At 43.8% G+C, this 22,491-nt stretch overlaps 2 protein-coding genes across 2 annotated transcripts; both read right to left on the bottom strand.

Moving 5' to 3' along the window:
- Positions 1-4,733: 4,733 nt before the first annotated feature.
- Positions 4,734-9,024, bottom strand: cdk9 (cyclin-dependent kinase 9 (CDC2-related kinase)). The gene is made up of 8 exons (XM_062554773.1): positions 8,952-9,024; positions 8,682-8,795; positions 8,102-8,183; positions 7,852-7,942; positions 7,570-7,736; positions 6,620-6,791; positions 6,150-6,298; positions 4,734-5,674 (listed from the first exon to the last, which is right to left on the bottom strand). Exons 1-8 carry the CDS (start codon positions 8,990-8,992, stop codon positions 5,309-5,311), a joined length of 1,182 nt encoding a protein of 393 aa, XP_062410757.1. The 5' UTR covers positions 8,993-9,024; the 3' UTR covers positions 4,734-5,308.
- A 292-nt stretch (positions 9,025-9,316) lies between these two features.
- On the bottom strand, positions 9,317-18,118 carry fpgs (folylpolyglutamate synthase). The gene is made up of 15 exons (XM_062554015.1): positions 17,488-18,118; positions 16,296-16,424; positions 15,934-15,987; positions 15,763-15,827; positions 15,159-15,273; positions 14,505-14,582; positions 14,275-14,336; positions 13,528-13,630; positions 13,365-13,442; positions 12,875-13,022; positions 12,490-12,570; positions 12,171-12,321; positions 11,236-11,311; positions 11,057-11,123; positions 9,317-10,948 (listed from the first exon to the last, which is right to left on the bottom strand). The coding sequence occupies exons 1-15, from the start codon at positions 17,629-17,631 to the stop codon at positions 10,566-10,568; spliced, it is 1,734 nt and encodes a 577-aa protein (XP_062409999.1). The 5' UTR covers positions 17,632-18,118; the 3' UTR covers positions 9,317-10,565.
- Positions 18,119-22,491: the final 4,373 nt, after the last annotated feature.

Genomic DNA, 22,491 nt, shown 5'->3' with positions numbered 1-22,491 from the left:
TGCGTGCCAAGTTTCATGACGATCGGAGGAACTATGCGGCCAGAGTTGCTTTACTTTGACTTTGGACAAAATTCAAAATGGTGGAAAATCCATCACGGCGGAAAATGACGTCACATAGTGCGTTGGAATCAGCTGAGTCAGAGGATTCCAATGGTATAAGTTTTATAAAAATCGGCCATACGGATCAAAAGTTACGGGCATGAACGTGTTTTCAATCTTTGACCAGTTGGTGGCGCTAGAGCGTGAGAGTGGCGAGCATGAAACCTGGTGGTGTCAATCAGGGTAGTCTCCTCTATCAGCATACCAAATTTCATGATTTTATGTCTTACGGTTTGGGCTACAGGTGGAAAAATGTGTGGGCATCAGCGCTCAAAAATCGCTTTTCCATTCATTCCTATGGGAAAAAATCGACCGGAAAAACTGGAATAACGGGAGAACGACATGCCGTATCAAAAAGCTGTATACAAGCCACCATCCTCGCATCAGGACCCACGCGTGAGAAGTGGAACGGCGTCTCTAGCTCTAAATCCCTAGGACAAGATAGGGAGACAAAAGTTGGACTTGAGATAAATAAGTATATGAAACGCACGGATAACAATAGTGTGCTTTTGCAAGCACACTAATTAACTGATTAAGAAACCAACAGGTAACAGCTGTTAACAGAGGACAAGGCCAGGGTCAAGATTTGACCACATTAAACCATTAACTTTTAGGTCCATATAATAATTCAGTCACTTTGTTATGTGCAAGAACTAAAATTGAAATCTTTACATTTTGAAGCTCCATGTGTTTTTCTCTGAAAATATTATGCAATACTGTTCTTGAAAAGATTACGGGATCCTCTCTATTTAAGGTCCTTTTTCCCAGAGACCCTTGGCCTTTACACGTGGAACAAAATGATGCGGACATGGCTCTCTGGTCCGTTTACGTTTACAGGATAACAAAAGGCAGCGCGTCGACCCTGGAGCGTTGCTGCTGTCAGTCTAAATCAAGGCTGGAGTGCAGGAAGTGTGGCCTCATTTAGAACCATAAGGAGATTAAGTTCAATGGGATGAGATGACAGTGCAAGCTGAGGACGAGTGTGTACAGCAAAACCAATCAACTCCCACTTTGAGTGCCCACTTGAACAGCGCGCTAGAATCGAGAAATGGGATATATTGGACGTACGCACAGGTTTATGACCTCAGGACTCACAGCATGAGGTTTCAGGTCATCCTCAAATCATATAAATAGATGGATTGTCTTAGTGACTTAAAGCAGCAACACTTCCATTGCTGTCTTAGATGACATCCAGTAGGTGTCATAATAGGATCATTAGATTGAGAAAGCTTCATGCTTAAACTGTACTGTAAATGTATTATTGTTCAGGGCAGGTTTTAGATTCACTGTCATCACGTGAGCAGCTTTGTAGCTCATTATGTACAGCGTGGGAAATAAGAAGGAGTCAGGGTGACCAGACGTCCCCGGTTTCAGGGGACAGTCCCTGTTTTTGGTTGCCCGTCCCCGGGAAAATACAGAAAAACTATCTGTGTCCCCGTTTTTTGAAGATAAAACTTGTATGTATTTCAATCAGATTGATAGTCAAACTGAAAATGTCCCCATTTTTGGGATTACTGTAGGCCCTATTTCCCCGGTTTTGGTGTCGGACATCTGGTCACCTTACACTTCTTTCAGTAGTATACTTCCAGTGAGCTATTTGCATGAAATTATCACCAGACATTAGCTTTAACTCAGCTATTTCACACATATTTAAAAACAAATCCAAACACTTAAGTCCATAAGTAGAGTTATGTGTAATAAAGTGGAATGACAGGAAAAAAGTATTGAACATGCTAAGGAAAAGCAGTGCTCAATGGTGTTTTTTGCCCCCAATGGCACCTTCCAGGCAGCACAGCCTAAAAGGCACTACCCCTAACCCCCTCAACCCTCATCCTACCCCTAAACTGAGGGGAGTAGTGCCTTGAAGGCAGCGCTGCCTGGAAGGCACTATTGAGGGCAAATAATACCAAAAGGGCAAAAGGGGGAGTACACCAATGCAAGGAACGAGTCTATACGTAGTTGGAGAGTAATTATTTGTGCAAATTGATATAAATTGGGTTAGTACGGGCTATAAAAAGGGTTTTCGTTATCAAGTTTGATAATGGGTAAAAGCAGAGCCATTTATATGGCTCTGGGTAAAAGCAAAGAGCTTAGCCAAAACCCTAGCAACCTTATTGTTGCAAAACATATCAATGGAACTGGTTACAGATGCATTTCAAAACTTCAGAATCTTCCAGTAAGCAGCATTGGGACCATTATCTGCCAGTTGTTAGGAACATCACTGCATCATCAATTGGCTATGCACAGAATCTCCTCAAGATTCTGACCAGGAGGGCAGAAGGATAGTCAGAGGAGTAGCTCAAGAGCCAAGGACCACTCGGAGAAAGCTCCAGAAAGACTTGGAGGCAGCAGGCACAATTGTTACAGAGAAAATCATAGGCAATGTACTCCACTGCCATGCCATCTATGCACGCTCACCCCGCATTACTGAATTAAAACATATTGAAGGTCGTTTGAAATTTGCTACACAACATTTGGACAAGCTATGAAATACTGAGAGAATGTAATCTGGTCAGGCGAAAGCAAAACTTTACTTTTTGGATGTCAAACTACACACTACAGTATGTTTGGAGGATAGATGGCTGTACTTCACCCTAAAAATACCATGCCAACAGTGAGGTTTGGAGGTGGAGGCATCATGGGGTGGGGCTATTTTTCGCCTCATAGTACTGTTGACTTGATACAGTTGAAGGAATGATGAATAGAGTCATTTGTTCCTAGGAGAAATCTTGTCATCAAGACAATGATCCAAACGCTGAATGCTTTGGATCATTGTCTTGATGACAAGACTTCTCCCAGAAAAAAGGAACGCTCAATTGGTTTCAGAGAAAGGAAATCTTGGACTTACATCCAACTGAACAGTAAGGAAGTTAACTAATGATCAGGATTCACAAGAGTTACACCTGAATACTGTGACAGATCAGTTGAAAACATGTTGATGCATTCAAAATGTATTTCTCCTGCTGCATAGGTCATGATGAAATCTCATTGATCTTCAACCCACTTTAATCTGCATCATTAATGGGACATTCACTAGGGAAGGGTGCACTCTTGAATGAAGTGAAAGCATAAAAGCTCTGAAGCATATACTGACAAGGTTAACAAAACTGACTTTCAAAAAGGAAAGGTACTACTAAATATTACCAACCTATGTGAGTAATTCAAATAAACTAGTAATAAATGTGTCAGAACGAAAAGGTCATCAAAGTTTCGTACTGAGAATCCCACGATGACTAGAACAAATACGAATCTTCCCTTTTGTAACTGTGATATCAAATTCATCCTTTCAGAAAAGTGACAGGGGAGTGAACTTTGCTGCTAGAAATCTAATTGTTGGTAGTATTTTGTGAAATTTCAGTTATCCAGATAATCTGCAGATAATCTGCAGAATAAAACTTGGAAAGCGTCCAAATCAGCAGCATGCCATGAGGGGTGAACTGCCGTTCCGTTTTCCTCAACGCCATTAGCTGACTAAATGCCACCCAGGAGGAGGCAGGCTCCCCTATGCTCTGGGTAACTACATCAGTGCCTCACATACTGGAATATGCAACAGGTAGAAATGCCACTGGTTTAGTCTGTGAATGGGAGGAACAGAATGGGTGCTGTGCACTGTGAGTGTAGAATAGAATAGAATAGAATAGAATGTATACTTTTTTGATCCCGTGAGGGAAATTCGTTTCTCTGCATTTAACCCAATTTAACCAAATTAGTGAACACAGCACACACACAGTGAGGTGAATCACACACTAACCCAGAGCAGTGAGCTGCCATGCCCAACCAGCGGCGCTCGGGGAGCAGTGAGGGGTTATGTGCCTTGCTCAAGGGCACTTCAGCCGTGGTGGATTGGTCGGGGATCGAACCGGCGACCTTCCAGTCATAAGCCCGAAGCCCTAACCAGTACACCACGGCTGCCCAAGCCCTAACCAGTACACCACGGCTGCTGTGTATGTACACTGCTCACATGTTGGAGAGAGAGAATTTACCTTTGACATGAAGTGGAGGCAGCTTAAGTGCCATGATGAGCAAGTCAGTCAGCAGCCAGCAAGAACGCTAAAAGGCCCAGGGGGTCCATGGGAGGAGTGTACGTTTCTAAACCTACACTTGGACGATGTAGGCAGCAAGACACAGATTAGAAGGGCAGATTATGAAGAGAGCAACCAAGACACAACACAAAAAGAGCTGCAGGACAGGGAGCAGGGTCTGCACAGTGTGAATAATTGAGGATGAGTGAGAACACAAGGCTTGCTTGTCAATGTATATCCAACAATAAATGTAAACAATGTATATGTCTGTATGGCATTATGCACTCACGTTCTGAAGCAATGAAAGCAAAACGGGTCAGTCATTTTGGCAAAGTCTGGGCCAGAGGCTGCACTCCAGATAATCATCCAGCTCCACTATCTATATCTATAGTTTCTAAACTATCGTATTTGGGTAAATGTAAACCCCTTTTTAGAGGTTTTTCTTTTAATAGGCTTTGCGTTAGACTAAGTGTACACTGTCCATACTTTTTACAGTCATCAACATGTAAAAAACTGCTCAGAAATTGTCTTGAGTGTGACTGTAAGGTGGTGGTACTATACTAACTGGTTGCAATTCTTCAGCAAAAAAAAAGAAGATCCAGGAGCCTTAGATTTGTATCTGGAGGTTTATTGTTGTGTACTATACTCAGAAGTACCAAATACACATAGAAACAAACCCAGAACAACTCTGATCTTCATTTTAAAAGCAATATAAAAATAAACACAAAAGAAACATACACAAAATAAAAAAACAACAACAAGCAATGTAAGTTTTGACTAGACCACAACGGCCTGTGACTTTAGCACTGCTAGGTTAGTCACATAATGTTTCTGTAGCACCCTGCCACTGTACACTTTGCACCTGTGGTCTCTCCTCCCGAGTAGACTGCAAGCCTCTTATTGGGCTCATTCGTTCCAAGAGTCACCATGTCCAGAGATCTTCAAACACATTTACGACAGACCTCTCTCTGGGTCAGGAAGGGTCCCGGCGGCCCACAGAAAAATACATATCTTACACCCACTGAACCAACATGGGTCAAGTTAAATGCGAGGAAAAACATAAAGGGCTCACATTTTTTTGTCTTTGAGGTTTTGTCTAGGATGCACCCAGTTGGAACCAACTGGAACACAACAGTGTGGAGATTTTCTTCAGGGATAGCAGTACGTTATAAGTGCCAGACGACCAATCAGAAGACCCGATCAAACTCTGTCTGACTTGTAGTCGTGGGGTTTCTGTTTTGATTGGCCGGCTGCTGGGGCATGTGGCTTCTTCTCCGGGGCGGGGCCAGGTACTCGAACATGGACGTGTTGTGCGTAGAGAGCATGTTCTTGAGGTCAGAGGGCATGGGGTCGGACCAGAAGAAGTCGTGATTGAGGGCGTCGTCGCTGTCTACTCGCGTATTGGGGTCGAGGACGAGGAGTTTGTCTATAAGATCCAGAGCGTAGGGGTCTTTGACGTAGAACTTCAGTCGGTCCTTCACCTTCCTCTTCTGTCCCTTGGGCAGCTCCATCTTCTGATACAGCTCATATTTCTTATCCACACCCGGCCAGACCTTTGGGATGAATGAAAACAGTATGAGGATAACAATATCAGGATACATGTGCAATCACACATTACATTCAATTCCGATCTTTACAAGCCGAGCTGTGCCATAGGTATAGTCCCACCTACAACAATCAAGGAAAAGTATATAAAGAGCTCTTTTCCAAAACGCTTTAAATCCATTTTTGAAAACATTACAAAGTCATGTTATTTAATCGTGTATTTCATGTTATATCAATACAAATGCAGTTGTTTTGTTTTGATTGAGTAAAGATAAATCAACTAAACATAACCCAACTACAGTTGCTCTGAAATTATTTGGAAAAATAAATTAAAAATATAGTTTAAGAAAATTCATTAATTAAAATGGTGGATATAGCATTTTGGAATAGAACTCTTCATATGGTCCAAATACAGGAAGTAAAACTCAATAGTTAGGCAGCTCTAAACGGAGATGAGGCTGCGTGACGGTGGCGTTACAGTACCTCTGGCGTGATGGATCCGCACAGCTGGCTTATGAGCGTGAGCTGGTGCTGCTCCGTGTTGCCCTGCATGATGGGGCTCCTGGTCCACATCTCCGCCATGATGCACCCAGCACCCCACAGGTCAATGGGGGGGCCGTAGTCTCGCTCCCCTGCACACATCACACACGGCTCTCAGCAGGTGGAAACGCACCAAACTCTTACAGAAAATTCTACAATTATTGTTGAGGGATAGATATTCTTATGTACATCCTTATTGATGTAAACTTTCAGAAAGCACATTAGTGTATTGAAATTTGATATGCAGGATAATAGAGGCAGCAGCAAGTAACTTCTGCTCTTAAAATAATACAAATAATGAATGGCTAAATAGAAGCCGTTTAATACAGGACCAACACAACTCAGCCCACTCTGTTGGCACCAAGTCTCTGTCAACCTATATTCAATGAGCAGACGGCTGAAATCCTGCTTACCCAAAAGTAGCTCAGGCGGCCGGTACCACAGGGTGACCACTCGGTTGGTATAGCGGTTGCCCTGGCTGTTCTTGGCTAAGCTGAAGGCTCTGGCCAGGCCAAAATCTGCCAGCTTAAGGACACCGTCTCGTGTGATGAGCACATTGGCCGCCTTCATGTCCCGGTGCAGGATCTAAGAAAGAGGCCAATCAAATTAAGCCACATGCAGCCTCAATCAAAACACGTCCGACCGGCACCTTCATGGCCACCTTCCAGAACACTCTCTCGTGTTAATGCCTTTCCATTGCCTTAATCAACGTCATTCATCAAATGCTCTCATCAGTAGAGTGACCCATTAACCCATTAGATGGCTTGCATGCACTGGAAATTGTGGGAAACTGTGGGAAAAGTGGCCTTTTCTGATCTAGTTCATATTGATGCAATTCCCAGCAGAAGCCTCAAAGGTACCATCAGCAAGTCTAAGCTGTAACACTTTTTTTTTTTGTCACATTCAACGAATATCTCCACTGCAGAAAAACACCTTCCTACGCAGCTCTGTGACCTGGAAACAAAGTCGAGCAAGCCTGTACCCCAAACATAACAAGACAGTTCCAGCCTGTTCGTTTACAGAGGTTGATTGGCGAGTTTGCTCTCAGGTTCAAATATCAACATCAATGGACGTGAATACCAACAAAATTGCTGATGGTACCTTTAGACTATTTCACAAGACTCATGTGACACCACTTGCCAATGTTTAGATAATCTTATTCACTCAAGTGTATGGGAAAAGGATAGGATACTCCCAAACAATACTGTTCATTTCAAGGCAGGGCTTCAGACTATGAATGCTTGTGAAACCTTCAGGTAAAGTGCCAGTGTGCCACAGAGTGCAGGTGGTGCAAAACATTATGGTGTTCTGCTGTTCAGAACACAAATGACTAAGTAAACAGCCATGCCAAATGATCTCTTACCTTGTTTCTGTGGATGTAGTAAAGTCCATTCAGCAACATCTGCATCACTTTCTTGATCTCGGCGAGGGTGAACTTCACATTAGCGTTGCTGAGCAAGCCGGCCAGGTCGTGCTCACAGAAGTCAAATACCAAGTAGATGCTGCCCTTGTATCGGTTGAACTGAGTGGCTATGGTAAGGGAGAGCAGTCAAAAACCTCCTCAGTGAGCAATATTTTCATATTATTGGAGATGCTGACTACACCCTCAGGAACTGAGAGCTGGTGAACATGTTAAGTATTTCACCTTTTGTTCGGCAGATCTCAATCAAGTTCACCACATTCTCGTGTTTAAGGAGCTGTAGGATCTTGATTTCTCGAAGAGCAGTGATGGGGAACTGCAGAGAAAAACAGAATAAGGAATGACCTCACCACAATCCTCATTGTCACATTCATACTGACTGATGCTACTCCTGTATGAGCGAGTGTGTGTGTGTGTGTGTGTGTGTGTTATGAATGTGAACCCCAATGTGTAATACTGTTCAGCATAGTCTTACCCCTTCTTTCTCATTCTCCATGAGCACTTTTTTCAAGGCCACCTTTTTTCCAGTCTGTCTATGTTTGGCTTTGAACACCTCCCTAGATCGCAATATGGAAACAGTCAAACAGCGAGATGTCATTGGGCATGCTTAGTTCGTCAATGGATGACATGAAAAAAACAGTTGAGTTACTGTGGTAAATGGCATAAATCGACATTTCATCTCTTTTATTTCACATGCTACTCCTCATGCTATGTTACACTAGCAGCACAATAACGTTACACTGTTACCTTGTAGGATAGTGCTTTACAAGCTGTTGACAAACCAAAATGACTTGCTAACTCCATTCTAAGCGGAGTCAATGGAATAGGCACATCGAGCATTTAGTTTAATGCATCATACTGGATCTGACAGGCTAATCCTATCGTTAATCCTTTCATCACTGACTAGCTTTAGTCACAGGCTAACGTTAGCCTACCGAATACGTCAAGGCTTTGTACTACTGCGCAGGCCAGATCAGAGCCACTAAACAAAGGAACTACAGAAAAAGCCAAATGTTGTGTTCATGACAAACAAACAAACATGTGTTTAGACGTACCCAAACGTGCCCTGGCCGATCTTTGCGAGCTTTTCATATTTTGAAAACTCGTCACAGAAGGGAAATTCGACCCCATCGTAGTATTTGGACATGATGGCGACATCCCGCTCGGGCCTGTAGGACAGTGGAGTTGGGTAAAACAACGCATAGAGTCATTATTAACGGACAGATTTCCATTGTTCCTACACTCTTTTGTGCATGAAAGGATATAGTATCTATATATAATGGTAATATACGTTAAAACGTTTTAAATATGTGGTTTTTTCATACTTATCGCCGCTGCCGGAGTTTCCGGTTTTTTCTCGCTGCATCCTTGTTGATTTCTTCGTCCAGCACTGTTCACTTCCGATTTGTCGACACTAAAACAAATTGCCGACCCCTGCTGGTCGTTATTTGCAAACACGCCAGTCCAGACCAGGCTCGCATACTCTGAAAAGGTGTAGGCTACTGTAATTCGGCCCTGCCATGGATCTGACGATTTTCGTATAGTTAAGCAAACATGAGAAAAATGTATTTTCTGCATGTTTACACCACCATTAATTGTTGCAAGTTTCATTACAATAGTTTACATTTGACCTATTTAGGATGTTATAACTTGTGATGTTCAAACATAGACATAGAAAGAGAGACCAAAATAGTGTTTAAATATTTAATGAGAGCTACACCCACATATATTTATACCATTAAATACATCTTTTTAAATTTTAAGCAAGGACCTTTCAGACAATGCACAGTTGTACAGTAGTGAGTTACAACACATTCCATTCTCAAAGTATTCCCATATTACCTCACTCACTCACTGGGCTCATCTAATACAAATGTAGAGTTGACCTACTCTAGATCCCAAATTCAAGACAATCGAACGTTTGTTGTGCACAATGTTACTTTTATGTTTGACTGGTGGCTTACTTAGGGAACACGTGTACAAGATACCAGTGTGCCTGTGTGGTCAAGTACATCTCAGAGCAGGTTCATTCTCAACAAGGTCAGGACAAAATCTGGACAGCCCTCCGAATAAATGTATTTCCCAAAACAACCTGTTTGAGGGGGAGAAAAGTGAAAGCTAAGTTTGTTTCTGTGTGGGTAACAAGCACCATTTAGTGGTAGGGCAAAGTGTGTGTAAACTAATCGTACGACAGAGTGTACTCAGATACGGTACTACCTGTGTAGTACACTAAAGGGAGCATAATACATCACTAGTCAGTCAGACTAGTCTCTCTATATATCAATAACATATACAATATGATCCACCTTTTATAGACAATTACATTAAAATTCTCATTCAGTACAAACAGCTGGGTATATCACTGCAACAATACTTTGAGCCGTTTTTCAAGGACTATGGGTTTCCATAATAAGAAATCAGCCATGGATGTTGCACTGAACAAAATCCACATCTAATACAACTCATTGCCTTTTGGCACAGACAAAAAATCGCAATGAACCAGTTTGTCCTTAGACCGATGATGAGATTTTTTGAGAAAAGGACCTCCACAAGGAGGGAGTCACACCTTCACATAAAACCACTGAGGTCCAGTAAAGCACAAATGCCACTTAACTTAAGAGTACAAAACCTTTTCCCCAAAAAGTCCCTGTAAACAGTTGGCTTCAAGTATGAAAAAGTTAGGTTTTGATATGTTATGTTGGCACAGTAAGGCACCAACTACACCATTTGGCTTTGCTTGAGATAAAGGGGGCACCAGAATAGAAAAGACATTGCAGTTAATGCTAAGTGCTATACGTTTCTTACTCTCCAATGGGTGTCGATAGGGTAATTCATCTCTATCAATAGACAGAGCAGTCTGATCGTACCTCAACACACCCAGTGCACTGCTTACACACACAAAAAAAACAATACGCCCACTGATACTGTGGTCCCTTTTCTTAAGAGGCAGACACCGGGTCCAAGTGTTTGAGGGCTCCGCCCACTAAATGCAGGCTTCCGGCGATGAGGACGTGGATCTCGGTGGCGTCGCGGAGCGACGAGGCTTTTGCGGCGATACTTGGCTTGACTGGGATGACCTGCTTGCCCGGATCAGCCAGCACAGAGTCTCTGCCCTGTGTGATCCACTGGAGGGCGCTGAGGATGCAGGGGAACACCAGCGAGTCGCTCTGGCGCTCGGCGACCATTGGGAGGCTGCCAGCCGAGATCAGGAGCTCTTCCCCCGGCTGCTTCTGGCTCTGGCCCGTCAGCAGCCTCCAGCTCTGCTGGTTGTCCAGGCAACGGGTCAGCATGTTCTCCACGGAGACGTTGAAGTTCTGTTGGTCTGCGCCAAGAGAGAAAAACAAACCACTTACAGATCAAGCTACCCCCAAATGAAAGCAAGACGGAATAACATAGCAGGTAGTAATCAACACCAGGCCAAGTTCTTTACCTGCATTACACATAGCAATGGTCTCTGTGATGTTGGGGCAGAACACAGCAAAGTCAAAGTGGTATGGCTACAAAAAAAAAGCAAGAAACAGAAGCACAAGTTAGTTAGTTTGCCACAAATGTAGCCATTGTTGCCATTTCCTCAATAGATGTTTTTGCCTTTGTAGTTTGGAAACTCACAACAAGCAGCTTGAGCATGGCAGCACAGTCCCTCTCTCCTGTGGCGTTAAACAGCAGCACTCTCACCACTGGGCCTCTGGACACAGGAAAACAAACACAGTGCACAGCACTATGGCTTAGACCTTGTAGACCGCAAGACACAAAGAGGTGTCAAATCTGCCTGACCACTATTTTACCCGCTATTTTAACCCCATACACCGGGTTCATTTCAGTTGTTTGGTAAATGGGGATCTGAAGTTGAAGACGGAGCACTACACAGTGCCTGAGAACGCCAAGCCCTGATGACCCAGTTTTCCAATTTTGTTCCAGTTTCTGCAACAGTATATCCCAAGGACTCCAAAAGACACTGTGAAACTGTAGCATGTTTAAATTTGACCCCAGAATCTGACAGTTGGCAACAACTGGAGAGCGCTACTTGCATGAGGCAAGCGCTTGAATTTGAGCGCTGAACTTACCTCAACTTTATGTGTGTGTAACGCAAGACTTATAAATGGTCAGTTTAGGCAACAGAATGTAGAGCATTGGTGGAACGAGATAGAACTTCTTTTGAATTACTATAGTCTGAGTGTTGCGTTAAACTTTACCACCACTGCTTTATTTCCAATGTCATCCCCGCCTGATTGATTGCTGATTAGAACCAAAGATAATGGAACACCACTCTCTAGAACCTTAATGAGGAGAATAACAGAACTAAGACAATTAGCATTTATCATGCTATTAACTAGGTTCCTCTGTGTTTGTGTAAACACCATATCCCGAACGACATAGAAATTGGGATAGGCCTCATAACTGGGACACCAGTGTGCATGCAAACACACGCATAGAACTACACAAGAAAGTTTGGACACCTGTGGCTCTCATCCCTAAATCTATGATGGCAGAGGAGAGATGAAAGACAGTGGAGAAGAACAGAGGGGGTATGAGAACTCACTCACCCAGCCATCCGCTCGCGCTGGGCAGCAGCCTCGTTGAACCAGCGGGCACAGGCCAGCATGCTCCCTGTGGTGTGCGCTCCGTCCAGGAAGTAGGTGATGGGGCCACGCCTCAGCGTCTGTGTCCGGCCAGGCCACTCGGTGTTTGCCAGACCTAGTTAAAACACCAGCACACATACTATGCTTAGCTACGAACAGAGTACTTATCTGCAATACAAGATAATAAATGTTTACAATTATCACATCATGCCATCAAAGTGGACGATGGTCTTGATGAATGTTGATGAATAACATTGATGAGTGTTACAAAAGTGAAACGAACCTTTCAGCATGACTGGGCTGGGCTTGAACCCTTTGGCCGGGGTCACACCGCCAAACACGGACGCAGATGGCAGGTGCTTATCTGGAGGACAGAGTACCGTTACTCAAAGCTGACCTGATAACGTCTGGTTACTTTCCATTCTGTACGGAGTACAATCATTATTGATGGTATTTTCGCCTGTTTGAACATGATCATATTGCTAATAAAAGTTCACTTCACATAGTTAATGAATGAAAGTGGTGCACAATACATTCACCAAAACAGTTTCATATATTTAGAAACAAACATCTGACAAAAAAAGAATGTGATCTGAATGCATGTGTGTGTTTATGTAGGCGTCTGCATTTTCTCCAGTGTGTGGGTGTGTGTATGACTCCACACACACCTGATAGGCAGCGATGCTGTATCCAGCTGTGGCTGAGCTGCAGGGCCAGGCTGGCATTGATGAGCTGGTGGTTTCCAGCCAAACCCAGACGCAGGACGCCCTCATCTACAGGATACTCCGTCAGGTCAGGACACACAGACAGAGAACACTACAGAGAGAGAGAATACATTATCACATTATCCAGTATATCTGCACTTTAACCCTAACTTAAAATATATTTGTAGTAATATATTTTGGCAAGTACATTTTAAACTACTACAAACAAAATTCCTTGACATTCTATTAGTCTGCCCCCCCCAAATTATACAATTCCTTGACTTTCTATGTCTGGAAGAAGACCCTCTAAAATTCCATGATATTTCGGAAATTCCATAATCCATGGGAACCCTGAACCTCACAGTCAGTTAGAAAAATAATGCCTTGGACTATGGCCAACACAACAGTGGTGGCCTGGCGTTATTTCTGTTGAGTACACAAAAGTGACGCTCACGCCTATCTCTTCTGCTCGCTGCTGGAGAACAGTCATGGGCCCCTCTTGCTGCTTCACTGTGAAAGCTGGAACTCCTGGCTGGGGGTCACAAACAAACACACATTAGACTTCAGACAATACAACATTAAGGTCAAAGGTTCAAATCAGGAAAATAAAGACTCACCTTAAAAATGCCTCCTTTCTGCCAGGCTATCTTCTCTATAGTGTCTCCAAGGATACTCGTGTGGTCTATTCCGAGGGAGGATATTCCACACACCCATGGTCGTCTTGACAAAAAGACAAATAAGTATACGTTTTAAGGACAAATTACATTACTTTCATTGCTTATACTATACACAATAAAACAGGTACTTTGTAGTGTTCACTACAACTACTACTGCCATATTCAATACAGTTCCTCTGTAGTGACGTCATATGCCGACAGGTGTCAAGTCCACATGGCTCTCTAGACCATCTGTCTGCTTGAGTCCGTTAGTTTAAATGTTTACTACTATATGGGCAAAAGATCTTTTGGTCTCTTCAGGGCCACCTTGGCCTCTCTCCTGAAATGGCTTCTAGCAAGGTGATGCATGTGTGTAGCCGATGAGGGTGGAGGGCCATGCTATAGGCCAAAATGGCCGTTTGCTCAAGAGAGCGTGAGTGCACACAAAGCCAGCATTAGGCACGCTGGGATGAGTGCTCTGGGACTGAGCCAAAGGACCCACTGAGGGGGGAGGGGAGGGATCAGGCAGGAGCTGCATATGACAGGCACACACATAGACATAAGAGGCATGAGAGGAAGGAAGAGAAAGAATGTAACCGAGAGAGAGAGTGAGAGAGAGAGAGAGAGAGAAATCTGGCAAAACAAGTTTGATCTGGAACTAAGATATATCACTGTTCAATGCTGCTCCATTATTAACTCCTCTCTCACCTGATGACGTTTGTGCAGTCATACGCTCCACCTATCCCAACTTCAATAACTGCCAAATCCACCTGCAGCAACAACAACAATGTCATCAAAATCAAACACTACCACAGAGGGAGGAAAAAACACACTAGAATTGCTCAACATTCTTCTAACCTGCCATACTGAATGATTTTTGTCTGCAAATTGTAAAAAAAAAACACAAGTGGACAAGTGAGCTGAAGAACAAACTGTACCTTCTCTTGAAGAAAGATGTGGAAGGCCAAGATTGTGAGGAAACGGAAGTAAGCCGGCATCGTTCCCTCATGGCAGTCCTGTTGGGGTCAGTGAAGGTCACAAAGAGATCACTGTGAGGACAAGCCTCTCCAACATTCCACCGACATCAAATTCCACTTTGTGTGCAAGTGGGGAAGGGGCCATTGAGTCCACTGAACTTAATGAGGAAAGTGGGCAGATGTCACATGAGAAAGCGCACAATCGTTATAACTAAACGCACCCGAAACGCACCGTTTCACATTTAGCCGCAAAACCTGATTAGTTACAGCCATGAGGCTGGTGGCACGAAGAGCAGTGGGAGAAGAGTCACTGTGTTGGCCCCCAGAGAGCAGCCTCGACTGGGGCTCTACTGTAAGGCATCTGGGGAGGGAGAGCAAGCAGACCACTGCTTTGCTTCTTTTGGTACTTTGGTACTTGGTGCTATTTTGTGTGTTTTGCTACTAGATTTCTCCCCTTCAAACAAATCTATTCTCACTTTCCCAGCTACTTGTTTGAAAGGCACTCTCCTGAACTGTGTCGTTGTTTTGTTTTGAACTTTGTTTCATATCAGCTGAAGACAGATTGCGGCAATGACAGCTCTATCTGAAGAAGCAGAGTTGACCGGCAACACCCACCTTTGTTTCGTCCAGTCGGCCATAGACCTGCCAGAAGTACTTTGTGAAGAGCTCTTTGCTGATAGGTTGGCCGTTTATCCGGATTCTCTCCCTGACTTGGACCAGATGAGGTGAACTGAAATCCACAAGGAAATGAAAAATGTATACAACCTGAAGAGATCGTAAAGCACTTCCTGATATACGACCAACAAAAATTGCAACCAGCAAACAGTAAATACCTCACCAATCTCCCTTTCAAGGAAATAAGGAGGTAGCATGATACCGAGCTGATCTTAAATACTCTAAAATAGCATACTCTCTTTTGATTTTCATTTATTTCCAGAGAACTATTCAGGAGTTGGCCGTTAGCCAAGTGAAGGAGTGCAGGAGCAAGGTCCAGTGTAGCGCCTCGGCCTCCAACTCGCTCAAACACGTGTGATTACGCAACCCTGACTAAACATGTTCCATACTCTGACCACAAACAACCCCATATCTGCACACACCCCACTCCCTATAGGACCCTGTAGAAGTTGAGCACTTGGCTTAGACCAGTGGCTAGCTTACAGCACACACCAACAAGCAATGTGAACTCCTAAGCAAGCCAAAAAATACAAACAAATAATACCTGTAAAATCCAGTACGAAAGCCATAACTTCTAAGAATCTGCTCGGTGAAAGCACATGTTGATCCCTGCGAAGGAGAAAAACAGTTTGAATGGGACTGCTTCAATAGACAATAGCCTTACACAGACCTCACAGACAGAAGTATGGATCAGCAAACACAGCTCACAGCTCACCTTGCCCTTTGTTCCAGTGACGTGAATGATATTTAAATGGTCCAATTCTTCAACCTGAAATGTACACAAAACAAATGATAAAGCACTTCTTAGCAACTACTGTGCAAAACACAATAAACTTGATGGGACCGCACACGTGATCATCTTGACATGGGCATGCAGGTGTTTACATGTGTTTCACAATAAACATAAGGAATTCACAGGACAGGACATTGTGTGAGACACTGGGTTTTGCATGCTTGCAAAACATTAACCAGGTTAAATTCAGTGAGTCTGTGAAACACAATGAAGTTCCGTCCCACCACATAAACCACACTGCTCAGTCAGAGAGGACAGAGGGGACAGACAGGTGGTGGACTGACCGTGAGGCCTGCTCGCTGCAGAAAGCTCTTCATGGCGATGAGCTGGTGCTGTGGGGGTCCTCGCTCCCTGCGCACCTGCTCCAGGACGCTGGCATTGGTCTGCAGGGTGTTGAGCGTGCACACAGCATCCTGGAGGAGAAGATCCACAGTCGCACTGTCATTCCACTGAACCCGCCTGGCGAACCACTTGTATGCCCTAGAGTTCAGGGCCCGGGCTCTAGCACACCCATAGAGCATTGTCTCTATGGCACAGCGTTCAACTCATTATGCCACAAGGACCTCAAACAATACTGTTGAGATTCACCAATGCAAACAGCCTCAGGCTCAGCAAGTACAATTAAATCAAATACAAAATCTCTAATAGCTGACCACGTCTATTTGCATGCCTACAACAGAACTAAACTAGTTTCTGCAAGACTGCAATAACGTCTCTGTCCTTTCATAATATTTAGTTAATGTTTAATAACCTTCGGACAAGACAAGACCAGTTCGATAGGAGTGTACCACTCTAGTCAGAGTAGCTGCATGAAACCTTTACTCCGTAGCGATATGTCAGTGAAACCATAAACATTTGCCATTTAAGAGAGGGAACCATACATGTGCCATACTACTAAGATTTGCACCACAACCATTATGTCAGAGCACGCGCATCATGTTTCCCACTTGGCTCGCTCATACAGTATGTAGTGATCCCTCGTGAGCTAACGTTGGCTGCAGCGCAGCCAATCATATTTTGTGCCATTCTACACACCCCACGATAACTTGAATAATTGTCTCAGCCATACTAACTTTCTGTCGACCACAATACAGAAATCAGAATGAAATGCTGGCTTATGAAGCACCAGAAAAAGCATCGAAGTTGCGATTGCTAACAAGATGTCACCAATGTTACCGTGAGCGCATGCAAGTTGACCAGAGACGGCAACTTTATTTACGTTAGCTAACATTACTACACTGCTTAAGTACAAATCCAAGCAGTTGGCTGATGCAACCCCATCCAATATTAAGCTATCAGGAACGAAATGGCTCCCGAACAGCAGACGTTACAGTTAGCTGTGTTAAGTTAACCAGCTAACTTGCCATCTCCCTGTTATCCAAACAGTGTGATGAGTGTTTTCAAACTTAGTTGTCGAAGAGTATTTCAAATACAGGCATGTTTAACGCGACTGAGATGACAATTTTATTATCTTACCTGATACTCCATCCTTGAGAAATGAGGAGCAGCTTTTGTGCTGGAGTACCTAAAAGATCCTTGAATGAGGTTCAGCCAGTTTCGCTGAAGTTGTAAGGCGGTAAATAGAGAATACCGTCTCCACACGCGGGAGAAGTGTACCATGATGGAAGTGACAGCGCAGGAAGCTGCAGCCAAATTAGGAGAGTATTCCTGTTAGGGACGCTGTCGCTGTTACGTTCCAAATATCATACCACGCCTCCCTCAGAACTCAGAATTTCGTTTTGTATTTACAAACAACTACATGAAGTAAAGGTAAACATAAAGAATAGAATGTCTGAATAGATAATGAGCATGGACTGACATGCGTTCCTCATTCAGAAATGTCCCCAATTAGGCCAATAGCAACAAACAAATGCAACAACTTATGTTGTCTTCAGTGCGAAAAAAGGCGAGGATACTGCTAGGTTTGCAATGATATTCCAAGACTGGACTAGAGGTTGAAAGTCAAATAGACCACTGGTGGCTGATTCATACCGTACCAAATTGCACGTGTGGTCCTACAAACGTTACCGACAGTCACACTTCAATCCACGAGTACGCACGTGGATCTGTCAGAGCTATTTTAGCGTCTACATTTTTACTGACTCTCTTTCCGTCCTCTACCATTTTGCTCTTAACAGCTGAATACAAAGTGCGATACTGCCATCTGGTGTATTGGTGCAAAATGCCTGGCATCAGGCCACGGGGGGTCGTTGTTTCTTCTTGAAGTTTTGGGTCAGTGTAGGTAGCCTACAGTAGGCCTATACTGTAGGACTTTGGTGTAGGGTAGTTGTGTGTGGTTTATCATTTGCCAACACATCCCGGAACTGTTAGCTCATACAGAAAAAAATATTGAAATATATCTTTAAGTGTCAAAAAAGTATTTTTGAGCCAACTTGCATTTACTTCAAAAATATATTGTGAAAATAGATTTCAAATCTATTTTTGTTTATTATGGTAGTGAATGTGTACCATGATACAGGCTATACTACAGAACAGCAAGTGCATAAAACATATTATGCCAAACACAATTATGGGCATGTACAATTATCACGTTGATTAAACACAGTTTGCTATTTTCCTAGGCTATCTACAATCAATTATTTTTCTGATTTTGCGCTTGGTTGCAAAACTCTAAAATGACAATGTGTATTACAAAGAAATTATGACATCAACACAATATTTAATGCAGCACCAGTATTTACCAAATACATCTTCATCACCAATTCTCAGTTAATAGTTTTGTATGGCGTTACATTTGTGCCTCAAATATGAGCACAGAGTGGAGCAATATTGAGCGCAGAAACATATTTTGAGCAAGCACACAAATTATATTTTGAGGAAGTAGCCTATGTGAAAGAAGGAATGAAACTGAATGAAAGGGGGGCTGTTGTTGCGCATCCATGTTGACCATAGCGAACACACAAAGACATTTGTTGAGCACAGAATTGATTCCCGTTTGCTCAATTACAAATTCTTTGTGCTCAAGTTTAATTTTTCCTCAAAATATAATTGGTGTGCTTGCTTAAAATAGGTTTCTGCGCTCAATATTGCTCCTCTGCGCTCATAATTGCGGCACAAATGTAACGCCATACTTATGTAGTCTGTGATGGTCTACTGTAGATGGCTTGCCACATGCGTCAGGGTCAGAGTTGTTCTTGAAGTGATCCTCGATCCTTGGCTTGTGGTTGTGCTTAACCTTTTTGATGCCTCTTTTCAGGTTAGTGTCTTGCCTTCAGCAGGAGTCTGACCTCACTGTTCATTCATGGCCTCTGAGGGAAAGTGGTAATCCGTTTGAGGGTGACGGTGGTGGTGGTCTGAGTAGCAAACACTCTAGGCCTACTGTCAGTCAGTCAGTCAGAAAAACAGGTCTGGGCAGTGCCGCTGCTGGCCATTTGGGTGCCCTAACTGCTTTGTGGTGCCCGTGGGTCCGTGTAACGCTTTGGTCCGTGTACCTTCTGTTCATTTGATTTTTAAATTCGAAACAAAAATTGAAAATCGAAAAACGACCTTATATCTGTATTTTTAAAAAACAAAATAGGAAATTTCCTCGTGTTTTTGTTTTGAATATTACACTTTGTATAGGCCGACCGAAATCCAAAATCCGCACAACAATAATGTGAAATCGGAACTTTTTCTCATTATTTTCATTTGGCCTATCCCCCAGGCTGTCCTACATTGAAACCTATGACATTTTCAGTAGAGACATGTTTGTAAACGTTTCTTAGGCAGAAATCAAGGGGGGTGGAGGCGTAGAACGCAGAGTTGGAAAAATTCTGAGGCACATATACATTTGGGCTCCTCTGTTGTTCTGTATGCGCTACCTGTCCTTGGATTGGGGGTGGAGTGGAGTGGAGTGGCCGTGATCAGGCCTAACCTATGTAGCCAGATCTATTGGGCAGACGCTTCTATTCAAAGCAACATATCTCGTGGCGTCAAGGCTCAAATCAGCACGTTTATTGGGTCAGGAGCGGGGAACACGGACAGATCAAAAACATCTTTAAAGAACACACTAGCAAGGCGTATCTAGGGGGAGGCTGGGGGAGGCAGTGCCTCCCCAAAAATAACCCCTGCCCCCCCTAGAGAAATTATCTGCGATGGGTGAAAAATGGAAATTGCACACCCATACATCTCTGTTGGAGTAGCCTAGGCTACTCACGAAGCATACTGATATGCAAGTCACTTGTTAGCTTTTTATTAAGAACTAGTTCGCGAGAAAATCAACATGACTGGTCTTCAATCAGCCAAAGAGGACACAATTATTGACCAGAATTCACTGAACAGATGTTCTCTCCCCTCCCCCTCTTTTCACTTTCTTCCAGGATGCTGGTGCATTTCAACAGGCCTTTGACCAGCTAGTGGCCTTTGTCCAGACTCCTGGTAGTGCTCAAACCATTGAGACTGAGCTTCTGGAGGTTCAGGTATGTCAGGTTGCTGTACTCATTAGCTCACCTAAGCTAATGTCCTCAGGTATAAATTCATTTATTTCTTTTGGTTTTAGATCCACCATGTCAACCTGCTGGACGTCATCTTTGAGATGGTGTTCTTTGGGGAGCTTCAGGGGACTCGTGCCAGGCTGGCCCCTGTGAGTTTTGTGCAACCTCGGTCTCTGTTGCCCATATAGTCATTACACAGTCCTACCTAATTTACACCACTCTCTCTCTTCCCTTCTGTAGCGGGTTCAGGGTGGGTTCCTGGATCATCTAGTGAAAATGATCCATGCCTTCATGCCCCGCCCCTCCGAGGCATGGCTACCTCAGGCATTACAATGCTGGGAGCTGCTGCGGGTAAATAGCCTCTTCACCAACCACCTCCTGGATGTAGTTTATGTATCAGTAGCCTTTTGGACTAAATGTGCTCTCTTTATGTCTCCGGTCTGACCACAGGCTGACGTGCTGGGTTTCCTGATGGAGGTCTTCTTCCTGGAGCGGAGTGTGTACAGCCGACCGCAGGACCTCTCAGACGGGCTCTTCAGCTGCCTGGAGCAGCGTGTAGACCAGCTGCTGAGCAGGATGACTGCCACCTAATATCCTGTTTTGTGATTTGGGTGAAACTTAAGGGGCTGATTAGTGCAAATTTAGGGGCTGTTTGGGGTAAAATTTAGGGGCTGATTGGGGTAAATCTTAGGGGCTGGTTGGGGTACATTTTAGGGGTTGATTAGTGCAAATTTAAGGGATGGTTTGGGGTAAATGTATGGGGCTGATTGGGGTAAACCTTAGGGGCTGGTTGGAGTAAACTGTAGGGGATGGGTGGGGTAGATTTAAGGGGATGGTTGGGGTAAACCTTAGGTAATGTGTGAGGTAGATTTAAGGGAATGGTTGGGGTAAACTTTAGGGGATGGGTGTGGTAGATTTAAGGGGCTGATTGGAGTAAACTTTAGGGGATGGGTGGGGTAGATTTAAGGGGCTGATTGGAGTAAACTTTAGGGGATGGGTGGGGTAGATTTAAGGGTCTGGTTGGGGTCAACTTTAGGGGATGGGTGTGGTAGATTTAAGGGTCTGGTTGGGGTAAACTTTAGGGGATGGGTGTGGTAGATTTAAGTGGCTGGTTGGGGTAAACGTAAGGGGTTGGTTGGAGTAAACTGTTGGGGATGGGTGAGATAGATTTAAGGTGATGGTTGGGGTAAACTTTAAGGGATGGTTGGAGTAGATTGAAGGAGCTGGTTGGAGTAAACTTTAGGGGATGGGTGGGGTAGATTTAAGGGGCTGATTGGAGTAAACTTTAGGGGATGGGTGGGGTAGATTTAAGGGTCTGGTTGGGGTCAACTTTAGGGGATGGGTGTGGTAGATTTAAGGGTCTGGTTGGGGTAAACTTTAGGGGATGGGTGTGGTAGATTTAAGTGGCTGGTTGGGGTAAACGTAAGGGGTTGGTTGGAGTAAACTGTTGGGGATGGGTGAGATAGATTTAAGGTGATGGTTGGGGTAAACTTTAAGGGATGGTTGGAGTAGATTGAAGGAGCTGGTTGGAGTAAACTTTAGGGGATGGGTGGGGTAGATTTAAGGGGCTGGTTGGGGTGAACTTTTGGGGGATGGGCGGCTAGATTTAAGGGGATTGTTAGGGTAATGTAAGGGGCTATGTAGGGCAAAGTTAATGGGCTGATTGGGGTAAACGTAAGGGGCTGTTTAGGGTCGATTTAATTGGCTGGTTGGGGTAAAATTTAGCTGGGGTAGACTTGAGGTACTGATTAAGTTTAAGAGTTACACTTAAGGGGCTAGATATAATATGATTAAAAATATGTTTAAATATTGTGTATGGTTGCATGATCTCCTTTGCTCTTCCCTTAAGAGACACTGCTCTACCATCTTTCTATTTCTCTCCCTCTGTAGGTGTTTTTTGTGCCTTCCCATAGGACCGAGAACGTGTAGACTTGGGAACACACAGCTGCACAGCTTCTGTGGACCAGGTACATTTAGGAGTGGACATATTCTTGGATTCAAGGAATGGAGTATGGATGTAAGGTCAGACATTCAAATTGAGTGAAGG

The sequence above is a fragment of the Sardina pilchardus genome, chromosome 14 (genome assembly GCF_963854185.1).
Source record: "Sardina pilchardus chromosome 14, fSarPil1.1, whole genome shotgun sequence".
Taxonomy (NCBI): Eukaryota; Metazoa; Chordata; class Actinopteri; order Clupeiformes; family Clupeidae; genus Sardina; species Sardina pilchardus.
Note: the sequence above shows the minus strand (reverse complement) of the source record. Positions and strands in the feature narration are given on the sequence as shown.